This window comes from Loxodonta africana, chromosome 2, assembly GCF_030014295.1.
Source record: "Loxodonta africana isolate mLoxAfr1 chromosome 2, mLoxAfr1.hap2, whole genome shotgun sequence".
NCBI classification, from domain to species: domain Eukaryota; kingdom Metazoa; phylum Chordata; class Mammalia; order Proboscidea; family Elephantidae; genus Loxodonta; species Loxodonta africana.
The window spans coordinates 162847908-162863134 of NC_087343.1; the positions used below are offsets into that span (position 1 = coordinate 162847908).

The following is a 15227-nucleotide window of genomic DNA, read 5'->3' on the forward strand; positions in this document are numbered from 1 at the left end:
TAGTGTAATAGCTCTTGAAATAGACCTCACGTCAAATCTTAGCACTAGGTGTGTAATCTTGTACAAATTACCTCTTGAAGCCTGAATTTCCTTATTGCAAAAATGAGGCAGTAGTAATTCCCTCATTATTACTGCAATGGATAAATAGGATCCTATATGTGAAGCTTTTAGCATAGGGCCTAATATGCACATCGGTTATTAACTGCTGTTCACAGTTGTTCATAAGGATTGAATGAAAGAAGAAAATTGATTGGCTTTTATCATGGAAGGTTTCTAGGAAAGATTCCATCCTCATTTTGGTCCTAAAAGTAGGTATTTTACTGTAAGAACTGGGCAAGAATTCAGGAGAAGATAGTGAGCAAAAGGAAAAGAAGCAGTTGTATATGGCAAATCCCACTGTCACCATGAAATTTCATATCTCATGTCGCATATTCCCATTAACACTTTTCTGCATGGTATCTTTTTGGCTTAATCATATTTTGCCTTGGCGGTTTTAATTGTATGAGTTTGTCTTCTCCCCGTAAGTAGATTCTTTAGTTCTTTCAGGAATAGGATCTTGTTTTCTCCTTTGTAGATGTCTTTATTTCACTCAGATAGTTTATTTCACATCAAATAGTTACTGAGCACCAAGGCATTGGGGATCTAGTGAAGAACAAGGCACCCATAGTCTCTGCTGCCCTCTGGGTTATAGCTTAGCTGGTAAATGTGAAGGATATATTGCTCTTGTCCTGACTCAAATTGAGAGAAGTCAGGGTTGTTTGAGTGCTAAGAAGGTACTGGTTTGAGTATCTTGAATACTGATTTGAGAGATTTGGATTTAATCTTGTAAAAAGCTAGCAAAACCAGGAATTATTTCAAGTCTCCTTGGGAAAGTCACCATTTAAGAAGATAAGTACGTCGACTGCAGCTTGTCAGTCTGAAATGGTTCTTCGAGCTCATCCTCTCAGTAATGTAAGAATAAAATCACATGTTCTCATTCACTGATAGGCACTAATAAGTGAAGACTGATAACAGATAAAGTATGTGAGTGGTATTAAAATGTTAAAAATTTACTTGGTGCATTTGCTCATAACCTTTGCCACACATTAATCAAAAAATGACAACCAAAGCCTCTAGAAAGTAGGAATAGAAAGGTACAGTTTGAGCTTACCTGCCCAGTACATCCTGGTTTAGTTGGCAGAGACTACAGGACTCATTGCATATAAGATGATCACAAAGTTTCCTGATCACTGGCTCTCGCCACCTTCCAGCTAATAGCTTAGAGAAAGACGGAAAAGAGCCTCATCCCTGGTAATATCCCCAGAGATGAATCCAGTGCTTTCTTTTCTCAGCTGTGTGTCTCCCCCTACCTTTCCATGTGACAGCACTGGACTTCTCTCTTCCAAGTAACCTTTTCCCATCTCTGATTTCCTTTTCTGTAGAGTAGTTGGACACTTCTTGTTAATGTCTCTGCAGTGAAGTGTAGTTATATGCTGTTATTCCAAGCTGGGCCCAGTAATCACTGGCTGGCCAGTCCTCAGAGGTGCCTGCCAGTGTGGTTTTTTAACCATTTCCTGGTTTCTACTTTGACTGTGCTTATTTTTGTTTAAGCATTGAATGAGATGGAAGACATGGTGCAAGAAGATGGAGAGGTGGTAGCTGAGAGTGGGAATGTGACTCCAGCGCACAGCCAGGCAGTTATTCCTGTGGATGCTGATGAAGAACAAGCAGGTAATCAATGTGATGCTTTCCACATTCACTGCTGTAGAACTAGGGCCTGACTAATGAAGAAAGTGTAACATTACTGAGAATGATTGGTTTTTGTGCTTATACAGCTAATGATGTGTGCTGTTTATTATTGAGGCCTATAATTTATTGTCGATGTTAATGTACATATATATCTTACTCATTTGTTTTTGGTTATAACTGTAGCAACAACTGCGCTTTGTGTGCTGGCCTCTGTGTGTGTGTGTGTGTGTGTGTGTAGAGAGGGAGAAAGAAGACGCTCAAATATGAAATTGCCGATGGGAAAATAAATGATCTGATTAAATATTTTGCTTGTACCCTCCCCTTTTTTTGATGGGGGATGGGGCAGTGGAGGGGTTGACTTGGTTTAGTAAATGGATCAAGATTTAGTCTGCCATTGGGTGGTTTATGGCAGGCTATAGAATCATAAGGCTTTTAAAGATTACTTAATATAACCCTTCATTTTACAAATGGGGAAGCTAATATTCCTTTAAAAGTTTGAGTTATTTGCTAAAGTCCATTCAGCCAGTGAGAGAAGTGATGTTAGAACTCAAATATTCTAACTTCGGTCCGTTGGAATGCCACTTTGTCTTGCAACTGAAAGGGTCTTTAACTGCCCTTGTTTTAAGTGTCTTAGATCTGCAGTCACTTACTTATTCAACAAATATTTATAGAGTGCCTACTCTGTGCCAGGCATTGTGCAGTTGACAGGAAGAAGGCAGGCCAGGTTCCTTGGAGCTTAGATTTTATTGGTGGGGCCAATATTAGTCACTCGTTCTGAGAGAATTGGATCCTAAAAACTCCAGGTTTACAAGGTGTACTGCCAAACAGAAGAAGTATTTTTTACACAAATAAAAGTACTCAAATATCCAAAATACAATGTGCATCCAACCTTTTAAGAACATATCTGCTACATACAGTAAGGTAGACCTATACTCAATTTGAGAATGCATAGAGATGCTCTCCAGTCCCATATATTTTTAAGGTTCATCTTCGTCTATTTTGCCTTGGTTTATGTATTTACAAAATAGGTAAAATACCTAGCCCATTTTTAAGTAACTCTTATTTTGGTTGTTTTTAGGTTGATTTATGAGACTTTTTGAGATATGGAAGCTCCTGAAGGGAGATGGCATATGTTCTATTTTAATTTGCCTTTAGGAATATATGGAGTTAGTTGTCATATTAACCCTGGTTAATGTTTATATAATGCTTCACAGTTAAAGAATGGTTTCACAGTATCTCATCCAAGCACATATTCTGTTACAATGAGTGATAAAGGTGGCTACACAGAGCCAAAGAATCTGTAATCTGATGATCCCTGGAAAGCAGTACTTTTGAATGAGAGCCTTTCTTAGGCCGAAAGTAACTGTTAGTCCTCTGCTTCTTATTTTAGGACCCAGTGGTCTTCAGCGTGTAGTAAAACCAACCCCAATTACTGTTCATGATTCAGAGAGTGATGATGAGGAAGATAGTCTAGAACTTCAAGAAGTCTGGATTCCTAAGAATGGTGCTCGGCGTTACACCGAGCGCGAAGAGAAGATTGGAGAGTCAGTTCAGTCCAGGGAATTGTCAGGTGAGAGATTATGTCCTACTCTGACCTGTTAGTGAGAGTCACTGTGAGAAGTGACACTTGGCCTTTGTGAAATGTGTCTCTACTACATCTTATGGTGCAGTTTACCTGTCCCTTATGAAATGTGACAGGAGGTGAGAAAGATGGTAGCCCAAGTGAGAGGGAAATCTGGACATATCCCAGGCAAGTGTAGTACAGCAGAAAGGTGTGGAATGAGGGCTCAGGAAAAAGGAACAAGGTTGAGTGGAGGATTTAGGAAGTTGTGGCATCAGATATCAGGGTTAAGCAAGAGGCCTGTGCCTCATGTAGAGAATGACTACTGAGTAATCCAGAGTAATGAAAACAACTGTTCAATGAACACTGGTGACTAGTTTGGTGTTTGAGGGAGTCCTATGGTATATTTTATAATCCCTTACCTCCCTGTAAATGTAGGCAACAGCCTTCTGCCATTTGCCTCACCAAGAAACTATAATTCTCTTAACTGTTAGGTTCATACTTCTTCCTTATCTTTCCTTCTTTTTTGTTTCTCAGAACCACATGCTTACCACTTTTAACAAAGAATGTCCAGTCCTATTTCCCTGGGTACCCTACTCCTTAAAATGTTTAAATGTTTGGTATGCATTTAACACTGTATCAGAAACATACGTACACTTCCATGTGTGGAAAGCTTGGTTCTTTAGACTTGGAATAATTTACTAACCGTTGAGTGGATACTCAATTTTTGTTTTTTCTTTTAAGAAATTCAGGTATCTTTACACTGTCTTTGAAAGGAGCTTTTAGTGTTCCACATTGGAACTGAAGTTGAGGAAGTTTAGTGTAACCGGCAGACTAACCTAACATTTCCTAGAAAGTTTAATTTCAGAATTTAGAAACTACATCTTTTGTTGGTCAGATAAAACTTTATTTAAGTAGTCCTTTATATATTCATTGAGCCTTACTGTGCCCCAGGTACTGTGTTAGGTGCTGTAAGAGGTTAAAAATGAATAAAGCATGTTTCTCTCTCTCTCTAGGGAAATTTCAGTCTGACTGAAATGTCAGGTCAAAGACATAGATAATGTTATTACAGGCCATACTCTACAATGGCTTTGGGGTTGGGGTGCAGAGAGACTGAACAGAAGAAACCCAAGGCTGATGAATAGATGGGAACAAAGACCCTGAGGTAGTAAGGCAGGGGATAGTCAGAGGAAAGTTTGGGCTAGAGTGTAGAATGTATAGACGGGACAGGAATGGAAAGATAGCCTGGAAGTGCATCATAGAGAACCTTGAAAACTGAGCTAAGGAGCTTGGATTTTAACCTAGTAGGCACAAGGGAGTCAGAATTTTTGAGCAGATGAGTGATGTGATCACAGTTATATTTTAGGAAATTGTTTCCTGTTCCGAATTTACTCTTGCCTTTTGTCCAGAATTTATACTGAAATCTTTTCTTTTCCTCGGGCCATTCTTCTTTTTCTGTAAGCAGTAAGTGGAAAAGGCAAGACTCCACTTCGAAAGAGGTACAACTCCCATCAGATGGGCCAGTCGAAGCAGTTTCCCCTCGAGGAAAGCAGCTGTGAGAAAGGCTGTCAGGTCACCAGTGAGCAGATCAAAGCCGATATGAAAGCAGCTAGGGATATTCCTGAAAAGAAAAAAAACAAGGATGTTTATCCCAGCTGCAGCAGCTCCACCGCCAGCACAGTGGGAAACTCCAGCTCACACAGCACTGCTTCTCAAAGCCCCGACTTTGTAAGGACGGTGAACAGCAGCGGCTCTTCCGAGCCTAGCCCTACAGAAGTGGATGTGTCCAGGCAGTGTGTCTGCTCCCCCGGTGGGTCAGAGGACTCTGAGGCCATGGAGGAGGGAGATGCAGAGAGTTCTGTCTGCCCCAGATGCTGCTGTCACAGGCCCCAGGAATCCCAAAGGAGAACTAGCAGGTGTTCTGATGAGGAACGTCCTTCAACCAGCCGAGCCTGTGTTGTGAATGGCCCGGATGGTACGAGATCCGCCTTTTCCTTTAGGACTCTGCCTCAAGGGGGGTCTTCAGGCCCAGCACATGATGAGAGGACTAATGGGAGTGGCTCTGGGGCTACAGGTGAGGACAGGAGGGGGAGCTCCCAGCCTGAGAGCTGTGACGTGCAGTCTAATGAAGACTACCCTCGGAGGCCCCTAACAAGGGCCAGGAGCAGACTCTCCCATGTACCGCTGGTATCTGAGTCAGGTATGACCATGCTCCCAGGATTAGCAACTGTAGGCTAGGACTCAAGAGAGGCATTAGCTTGTTCCATAAGTTTTCTTTCATAAAGCCGGTTTGGCGGATTGATTCTGTTTGGGGGTTCTTTGGATCGTAAATATTTGAATTAGTTTCCATCAATGGTTTGGGGGTGGGGGAGGAATTGTAACGTCAAACATCCAGCCCAGAAAAACCCAAATAGTTCAGCTTTTAAGAAAATTACGTATCTGTGTATTTTTACTGTAGTTACAACACTGATTGTAATGTCTCAGCCCTGGTAGATGAACTCTGGTCCCTTCTCACACTTAGGGAACTCATGTCTTAGTGGAAGTCCTAAACCTTAGCCAAAAAGGTAAGGACTTGAAGCTCTTGGGGCTGGGGCCTCCTATCTCAGTGCACCTTCCTGGGTCTACTCCCGTATCTGCCTCTGCAGTGCGTCTAATTTTTTCTGAATCTAGTTTTGTTTCCAGTTAGGTTTGCCAGGAAATAAGCTTTTTTTTTTTTTTTTTAAGCAGGTAAGTAATTAGTTTGAGAATCATTTTAGTTATTATATATTCAAAACATGTATATAATTTCATTAATAATATATAACATGTATACTAAAGCATCGGGTTGGTGGTGGCTGTTGATAGGTGCCGTCAAGTTGGCTCCAACTCACAGCGACCCCATGTACAACAGAAGGGGAGGATAAGCACATTTCTTAATCAGAATTCTGCTTATATTTCTGAACTTACTTTTAAGTAATCTCTCCTGCCTTTCATTAAATCATTAATGCCTGTCAGTGAATAATAATATATTTTGATTTTTTCCCATGTATCCGTCAATTTTAAAATCAGCCCCTAAATAATGGCAGTCAGTGCTTTATTATATACTAAATAGAGCTGATTGAATCCTGTGGAGTTAAACTGACAAAAATAAGATAAATATGAGACCTAAATTAATTACATTGCTAATCGTCATAGTAGCATACATTCATATTGAAATATTTGCTATTATTTGAAGATTTCATTATGCAGTGCAAACACTAGTCCTGCCATATTGTAAACATATTTTTCCTAGTTTGAATTTTAAATGTTTTATGACATCATTCATTGCATGGTTTTTCATTTATGTGAAGTCAAATCTCTGTGTTTTCCTTTCTGGTTTCTATATTTTTATTCTGCGAGAGGCCTTCCTGGGTCACATAAATGTTTACATCTTTTCATATGTTTATTTAGTCATTTATTTTTTAATTTTAGTTTAATTAGTAGGAGTTTATTTTAATCTATGGGAGCTAACTTTATTTTTTCATTCCAGATTGTCACCAAGTTGTCTTAGGCTATTTATTGACTTTCATTCTCATGCCATTACTTTGAAGTGCTCTTTTATCATGCCCTAAATTCTTAGATATACTTAGGTTTTCCTCTAGGCATTCTGTTCTTCTGTCGCCCTTCACTATTCTTTCTCAGAATTTCCCTAGCTTTTTTAGTCATACATTCGATGGCACTGGGTTAGTCATACAGTTACAATTTATTTTTACAGATGTACTTTTTTAAAAATTTTGTCAAGTTCCAAAAACATCTTCTTGGGTTTTGTTCGAAATTATATTGATTTAATTAACTGAAAAGAGACTTTTCATTTTTACAGTATCGAATCTATTTCTTTTGAGACCAAAAGGACTCTTGGGTTTCTCATTTTATGTTTTTTGACTCTTCGAAAAGTTTCATAGTTTTTGTTTTGTTTGGCTTTTAAATGTATTGGTAGATTTTCCATATTAACCATTTGGATTTGAGGTACTTTTTTTGCTTTGTGTTTTGCTGTCCCCTTTATCAGCTCCATCTGACTTGTTTCACTAATCATAATAAAGTGTAGCACTTTTTCTTAGGTTAAGTAATTCCCTGGATTTAAAAAATAAAATCTCATTTATGTAGTACTGTTTACTTTTTTAGGTAAATTACAACTATTACGATTTATTTTTTTTTTTTAAATTTGAGGAGACTTCTAATATATGTAGTTAATATGTTTGTGCTAGCTAAGTTTATTCCTGATGTTTTTAAAATACCATACAGTACCGGTTGCCATTGAGTTGATCTCAACTCATAGCGACCCCATAGGACAGAATAGAACTGCCCCATATGGTTTCCAAGGAGCATCCGGTGGATTCGAACTGCAGCTGTAGCTCTTAACCACTATGCCGCCAGGGTTTCCACCATATAATGGACACTGAATAACGTTTTTTTTTTTTTTTTTGGAGGAAATATCAGAGTTCTGATTTTAATATTATTCAGATCTCTTTTGGGAAGAGTTATTTGGGTGGTTTACAACATGTTATTTTTTAATCTAGCATGTTTTCAATACCTGTTGGCCACTCTGCTTTAAAAGTTTTAAGGAAAGGAATCTGAAGTCATAAAGATACAAGCTTGATTGAGTGTTCTGGATTTTTTTAATCACTTCAGACAAAATAAAGTTTGAATTTTTTATTTGGTTTTGTATTTATGGCCTTGTGTAGTATTAAAGTCGTGTTAGAAGCTAAGGTAGTTATTTGTTTTGTGAATTCCTATTTCGGGAATAAATACCCATAAATCATTCTTTTTCTCATTGTTTGTTTATAATATAAATATCGCAAAAAGTAATCGGGTTAACAAAGAATAGTATTTAAGATTATTATGGTTCTCATAAGTACTAAACTCTTTCTCTTTCTCTGACACCCCAAGACTGGATTGGGTCTGCTTTTCTCTGTTTCTGCAGCATCTTCTAAACTGATATTAACCACACTATGTCATAATTCTGTGTGTTACTGTCTATCTTTCTAATAGACTATGAGCTCCATGGTGGCAGGACAGTGTCTACTTGTCTGCCATTATGTTTCCAGCTTCTAGCACAATGTTTTACACATGGTAAGGGGCCCTGTGAATAATTGCAAACTTAATAAGTGGTAGATACCATCACATGAGGTATGTTGATGCTAGCGGATATATGAAATCACTAATGTGAAGTCCCTAAACAAGATGAATTGTCCCTAAACAGAAAGGAAGACCTAAAGAGAGCAATAAACATTAAGAACTCAGTTTTCCATTTACATTGGGAAGCCTTTGTTTTTCAAGACCATCTGCATATAAAGTATGAGTTTGTTTTATAACTTTTCTTGGAAAATATATACCATCAATTTAGGCACTTTGTAGAGCAGGAAACTTAACTTTTCGGCCCCATATTTTGACCAATTAAAAGGAAGGGGAGAGGTTTGAAAATTGGATCATAAAAGAATGATGCTAATTAAAAGACTTATTTGACATGGAGGAATGGAAACAGACCTTTTTTGTTTTTGCTTTTGTTGCTGGCAGAGAGAACCAATACCTGTGAGTAGTTGTAACCGGCATCTGAATTTTGGCTATCATATGAAATACACTACCTTTAGAATGGTCCTTGTTAATGAAGATAATCAAATTTTGAATGAAGTTCCTTCAGAAATACTGTGAAAAAAGGCCTTCACTGGGTTGACCACATCAATAGTTTTTTAATGTTTTTGGAATGCCAGGATTTTGCTTGGTTTCAGGGGCCTCAGAGGAAGTTTGAGGGGTAGAACTCTTGGGTTCCCTTTAGGCTTCAACCAAAGCAGCTGTTTTCAATTGTTTTTTTGTAGTGGGTTTCACAAAGATTTCAAATGTTGGGGAAAATGGCTCTGGTGTGTGAAAAGCATGACCGAATCTCTAGAGTTCCACCTAGCCCCAAAGCTTTGGGAGTCTGCAGTAGTTGCACCTCCTTACTCTTTCTTTATAATCGTGTGAGATTACAGAATTGCCATGTGAAATGTTTGTAATTTAGTGGTAGTATATATTATGTACATATATATGTGTGTAACATCCATATAATATTGTGAGGATACAATCCATGAAGGTCAACCTCATTTCACACAATATATGCTCTGCTATTATAGTATGTATTAAAAAAAAAATTTTTTTTATATAGTATGGTCAAGTATCAAAAATGAGGACAATTAACTTTAGTGTTTTTTCTTAAAATGAAATATGTATGTACTTGTTAAGTTTTAGAGATGAATTTAGAACTAATAACATCAAGACAGTATTTTGTAATTAGATTATAGTGTTTTAGAATAGTACTAGTCAGTGACTTACGGCTCTTACTAACCAGGGTTTAGCAGATAAAAGATCAAGGATTTTCTAGCATAATGACTGGCACCAGATTGCCTGGGTTTGACTCCTGGTTCCACTACTTACCTCTTGACAAGCAATTTTACCTTTCTGTGTCTCAGTTTTCTAATCTGTAAAATGAGGAGAGTAATAAATCTCAGTGGGCTGTTAGAAGGGTTAAAGGGATTACAAGTTAAACCCTTAGAACAGTGCCTGACACACAGTAAGCGCTCAGTAAATATTTGTTGTTACTCCATTTACGTGCTCGTGATGTGTTCATTCAATCAGTAAATGTTGAGTGCCAATTCATTCAATAAATGTTTATTTTACCGCATCGATAGTGGCTGACATTGATACAAAGATGAAATAAGACAGTGTTATTGCCTTCAGAGAGCTTTTAGTTTACATGGAGAGACAAAACAAGTATACAGGGAGCTACAGAATGATATATTTGGGGGTTCAGTGTGGGTTGTTAGAACGGGTGGCATTTGAGCTGACCTTACAGAATGGGTAGTGTTTCAAAAAGTGAAGTCAGGAAAGGTGTTCTGGTCAGAAGGAGGTAGAGTGATTAATTGCCACAGAGATGTTGCAGTGGGAGGTGAGTAGGATACAGTATGGAAAAAAGTTGTGAATGAATGGGACTAAATCATAGCTCCAAATGTCAGAGATTGACACATATTCACTAAGCAGTGAGCAATAATTTATTTAAAGGTTTTGTTTGTTTACAGAAAAGTTGGTGAGTTTAATCCACCAGTAGTATTTAGTATGGATTGAAGCAGGGAGGTTAGAGGAAAGAGTGTTACATTGTTTGGTCCAAGTATGAAAAGGGATTTTATGTGTAATATAGGTATGTTTGAAAAAATGGAGGAAGATCTTGTTTTGGAACCAGACCAAAAATCATAGTGACCCTGTAGGATAGAGTAGAACTCCCCCACACAGTTTCCAAGGCTGTAAATGTTTATAGAAGCAGTCTGCCACACCTTTCTCCTGCACAGAGGCTGGTGGGTTTGAACCACCGACCTTTTGTTTCACAGCCAAGCACTTTAACCACTACACCATCAGGGCTCCTTTGTTTTAGAACAGTCAGCTGGAAATAGCAGTCCGGTTATTTGCCTTTAGGAACTGAGTCGTAGATTTGGGAGTTGCCTTGATGGAGTCTGTACATATGCCACTGAATGTGCTCTGCTGAAGCAAAGAAAGCAAGGCTAAGATGTAGATTTTCCTCTTGCCTTTTCTAGAGGTCGCTAAAGCAAAGCCACGCCATGCCCTGAAGCGGAAGCGCACGGCAGATAAGTCCACCAGTACCAGTGATCCTGTGATTGAGGATGACCATGTACAGGTAGAACAACGAAAAACCTTCACTTACCTTTCTTAGACCGACCAAGTTCTCACATAATACAAAGGAACTGTACTTCCCATCTTTATGTAGTTTGTTTGCCATAAGAAAATGAAATTGGTAGCAGCTGCTTCTCAGTTGTGTCGGTGAAAACATTTGTATAAGTTCAAAAAAAAAAAAAGCCACTCACATGGAACTTTTTAACTTTACTGCTTTTAGGTCCTTGTATTAAAATCCAAAAATCTTGTTGGAGTCACTATGACCAACTGTGGAATCACAGATCTAGTGCTAAAAGACTGCCCCAAGATGATGTTCATCCATGGTATGTATTGGACCTGTGCAATAGAAGAGCATCATGAAAAAGTTTGAAAAATTAAGGACCTGTAAATACTATAGTTACATTACTATATTCTTGTTTTAAAGGCATCCTTCTGTTACATTCTCTCTAATTCTGTTCTTACGCTGTAATTTGCAAATGACTACTCCATAGTATTTATGAGGGTTCGTGTGCAGACACTGAGTTCATCTTTTGAAATAGCCTTTGCTCCAGTCTCCTCCAAAAGATAATTGTTACCTGATTTGGCAGAGTGGCTTAACAGCACGGGTGGGGCTTTGGACTGAGAGAGACTCAGCTTGAATCTTGGCTCTGCCATTTGCTATCTGTGTGATGCTGGAATGTCTTGTAGAGAGGAGTGACATACTGGACCTTGGGTGTTTAACTGCTCTGTATGTGATTGAGATGATCAGTCATGCGTTCAGTTCATGGCACGTTATCATTAGTCCAAATCCTACTTCTCTTTACAGCCTCACTTGTCCCTCATTACCAGTCCCATCTCTCCCACTGTCTGTACTCATATATGTAGATTTTTCCAAGCTACCTTTCGTGCCTTCACTTACATACATGTTTGTCTCTGAACAAATACAGAGTATTTTTTGTGTGAGCTTTTAAAATTTTAGATACATATAATGTACATGATTTGTTTTTCCCTTTTCGTAATTTTTTTCTACCTTTGTATCTATCCATATAAAACTATGAAGCTCTGACTTGTTCTTTGCCTTAAGCAAGTTATATACTCTCCATGTTCATTTTCTTCAATCTGTACAATGTATGTAATAATCCTTACCTCATAAAGCTACTATGAAGGTTAAATGATTGATATGTGTGTATACATGCTTTTACACACATGTATTATATCACATGTACACACATACACACAAGTACATAGTAGAGGGTGTGACTTCCAGTAAAAGCCTTTGTTGTTATTAGGTGCCTTCAAGTCAGTTCCAACTCATAGTGACTCTATAGGACAGAGTAGAACTGCTTCGTGGGGTTTCCAAGGAGTGGCTGGTGGATTTAAACTGCCAACCTTTTGGTTAGCAGCCGAGCTTTTAACCACTGTGCCACCAGGGCTCCTAGTAAAAGCCTAGTAAATATTAATTATATTAGTATTGCAAAAAATATTAAGGAATTTTTCAGAAAACATATTAAGGGATTTTCTTTGAAACTTAACTTATATTAGTAGTAAAGAACACCATAAAAAAGTACTTACCCAACATTTTGTCCTAAACTGGGAGAATCCCAGAAAGGAGAGATCAAACTGAGGTTCACATACCACCTCTCCTCTGAATTCTAGAAGACTCCAGTCCCCATGTTTATTTACCCAGAAGAGGCAGTACTTTTCTCCAACCCATCCAATGAGGTCTTTGTTCTAAAACGTGTAATAAATTAGTACTCCCTATCGGAATTTCCTTTTAAAATGGAAAGCATGGGCTCTGTAAAAGCACAGCCACCATAAAAGCAGGGGAGTCGCAGCCTGGCCTTACAGCAGCGCTGTAGGAGCTTTCTGTCTGTCAGCACTCCGCCTCCTGCCTTTGAGCTCTGAGAATCTCATCCTCACCCTTCAGACTCTGCTGGTTGGCTTTTTGTTCCTTTTTCTACTCTGAGCTCTCTGAGAATCTGACTGTTGAACACTCGAAATGTGGCTAGTGCCTAAGAACTGAATTTTTAATTTTGTTCAATTTTAATTAACTTCAGATAGCTACAGGGAGCTAGTGGCTATTATATTAGACTGTACAGTTTTAGGCCAAAATATCCAAAAAAATTTTTTTTAAGATTTTGCTTTTGTACTTGAGGTAAGAATTAAAATTATCAACTCAGCTCATTTCCTGTGGTTGAGTGTTAGATAATATATGCGAATTGTTCCAGGTTTATTTGACCATTTTCCATAAAATTATTTAAGTTAATAGTTATTATCATTCTTCCCCTTCAATAAATATTAATAATTCCTATGTTTGGGCAAGCTATTTTCTTTGGTTTCCTTGACAGTAAAATCTTAGAAAAAGATACTTTAATGCCTCTTTTAGCATGAGGGTGACCACCTTCTTCAGCATGACATTTTTGAATCACCTGCACTCTATGATAGTACTTGACTTAAGTGAAAGATATTTACAACTGCAGTATTTTGTGTTAACGTAAGTTGGGCCAGTTCTCTAAAGATGATTCCAGATAGGTTATACACCGCTGTATTATTTTGTGTAACTTTTTAAATAGGATTTACCATTGTTTTCATTTTGTAGCCACCAGGTGCAGGGTACTGAAACATTTAAAAGTAGAAAACGCACCAATTGTGAACCGATTTGACTATGCACAATGCAAGAAACTGAATATGGATCAAGTACTAGACCAGATACTAAGGATGCCTCCTGAGAGAAACCGCATCATATACCTCCGGCCAATGCAGCAGGTAATGAGCTCGGTGCCTTCTCACGATAAATCGTGTTGTGACGAGTCCCCACTGCCCTTTTTTTTCTTTCTCCCTGTAGTCTTCATCGTTTTGGGACTTGGCATTTGTCTCACCCATAGTCATGATTCTTTAGTTTCTGCTGAGTTTTTTTAACCAACTGAGATTACCTTCCCGGTCTTCTTCATTAATACATCTCTGCTAGATTTTTGTAAGGTTTTTTAGCAAGTTACATGATGAGGACAGTTGTTAATGCAACACGTTTCTATACTCATTAATGGTCACCTGTGGTTAAGAGCCCAGGTGCCTGATTCAAATTTTGGCTCTCTGACTTGGAGTAGATTACTTAAACCTTTTTGTCATACTTTTTTTCATCTGTAAAACTAGAATACTATTACCCCTAGGGTTATTTGGAAACCCTGGTGGCATGGTGGTTAAGAGCTACGGCTGCAAACCAAAAGGTCGGCAGTTCGAATCTACCAGATGCTCCTTGGAAATCCTGTAGGGCAGTTCTACCCTGTTGGATAGGGTCGCTATAAGTTGGAATTGACTCGATGGCAGCGGGCTTGGTTTGGTTTTTTGTAGGGTTATTGTGACATTTAAATAAATTTATATGAAGTACTTAGAACAGTTACTGTTATATAGCAAGCCGTCATGTAATAGCTGCTGCTCTTCTTCTTTTTATCATTATTTAGAGTAAACATTATATATCAGGCTCTGAACTTGATGCCAAAAAGGAGTTTAAAGGATGTATTAAATAACCCTTGCAGTCTGTGTTTGAGCCTAGGCCCAAAATAGTTCAACCAATCATTTGTTGAGTGTCTGTAATTTGTTTCATACTGAAAAGTACACATGGCATCATCCTTCTCTCAAAAAGTTTGCCATCCTGTGAAGGAGATAAACATTTATGCCACTAAAATGGCATTGTGGAATTTCATAACTAGAGATAAGGAAGAGGACAGTCCATGAGAAGAAAGAATGTGACAAATATAAGAAAGCAAGAAAATAATTACCTGTTTTAAAGAATGAGCAGTAGTTCAGCTTGAATGTATATGGTACTGTAGAAGCCCCTAGGTAGTGCAAACGGTTAACACACTCAGCTGCTAACCAAAATAGTGGGGTTTAAGTCCACCCATCGGCGCCTCAGAAGAAAGGCCTGATGACCTCCTTCCGAAGATCAGCAATTTAAAACCCTGTGGAGCGCAGTTCTACTCTGACACACATGGGATCTCCATGAGTGAGAGTAGACTCAACAGCAGCTGGCCTTTATGAGAGTAATGCAATCAATATTTAGACCTAGAAGTGGATTCCTGGAGACTAGTTGCCTGAATCAGGGTTCTCTGATTTAATGGGCATTTATTTATATAACAGTGAGATACAAATCACAGATTTTGCCGGACAGAGAATTTACTAAGCCTTGCTCCCAACATGGCAAGCTGTGTTCAGGGCTGAACGTGACTATTTGATTTTCAAATTAGCTAAGGATTTTAAAACTGAAGCCCCATGAAAAGATTGTTCAAAC

General features: G+C 38.4%; 1 protein-coding gene across 11 annotated transcripts in view; it reads left to right on the forward strand.

Annotated features, from left to right (window-relative positions):
• The window catches only part of FBXO38 (F-box protein 38), a 61562-nt gene that overhangs the window by 40062 nt on the left and 6273 nt on the right, over positions 1 to 15227 (forward strand). For 7 of the 11 annotated variants that reach the window (XM_064277940.1, XM_064277956.1, XM_003404587.4 and 4 more), the window contains 6 exons: positions 1591 to 1710; positions 3119 to 3298; positions 4755 to 5489; positions 10867 to 10967; positions 11184 to 11286; positions 13542 to 13708. In XM_064277940.1, coding sequence (XP_064134010.1) covers positions 1591 to 1710; positions 3119 to 3298; positions 4755 to 5489; positions 10867 to 10967; positions 11184 to 11286; positions 13542 to 13708 — 1406 coding nt within the window. The remainder of the gene's footprint in view (positions 1 to 1590; positions 1711 to 3118; positions 3299 to 4754; positions 5490 to 10866; positions 10968 to 11183; positions 11287 to 13541; positions 13709 to 15227) is intronic. The other 4 variants (XM_064277962.1, XM_003404588.4, XM_064277972.1 and 1 more) reach the window with 2 other exon arrangements.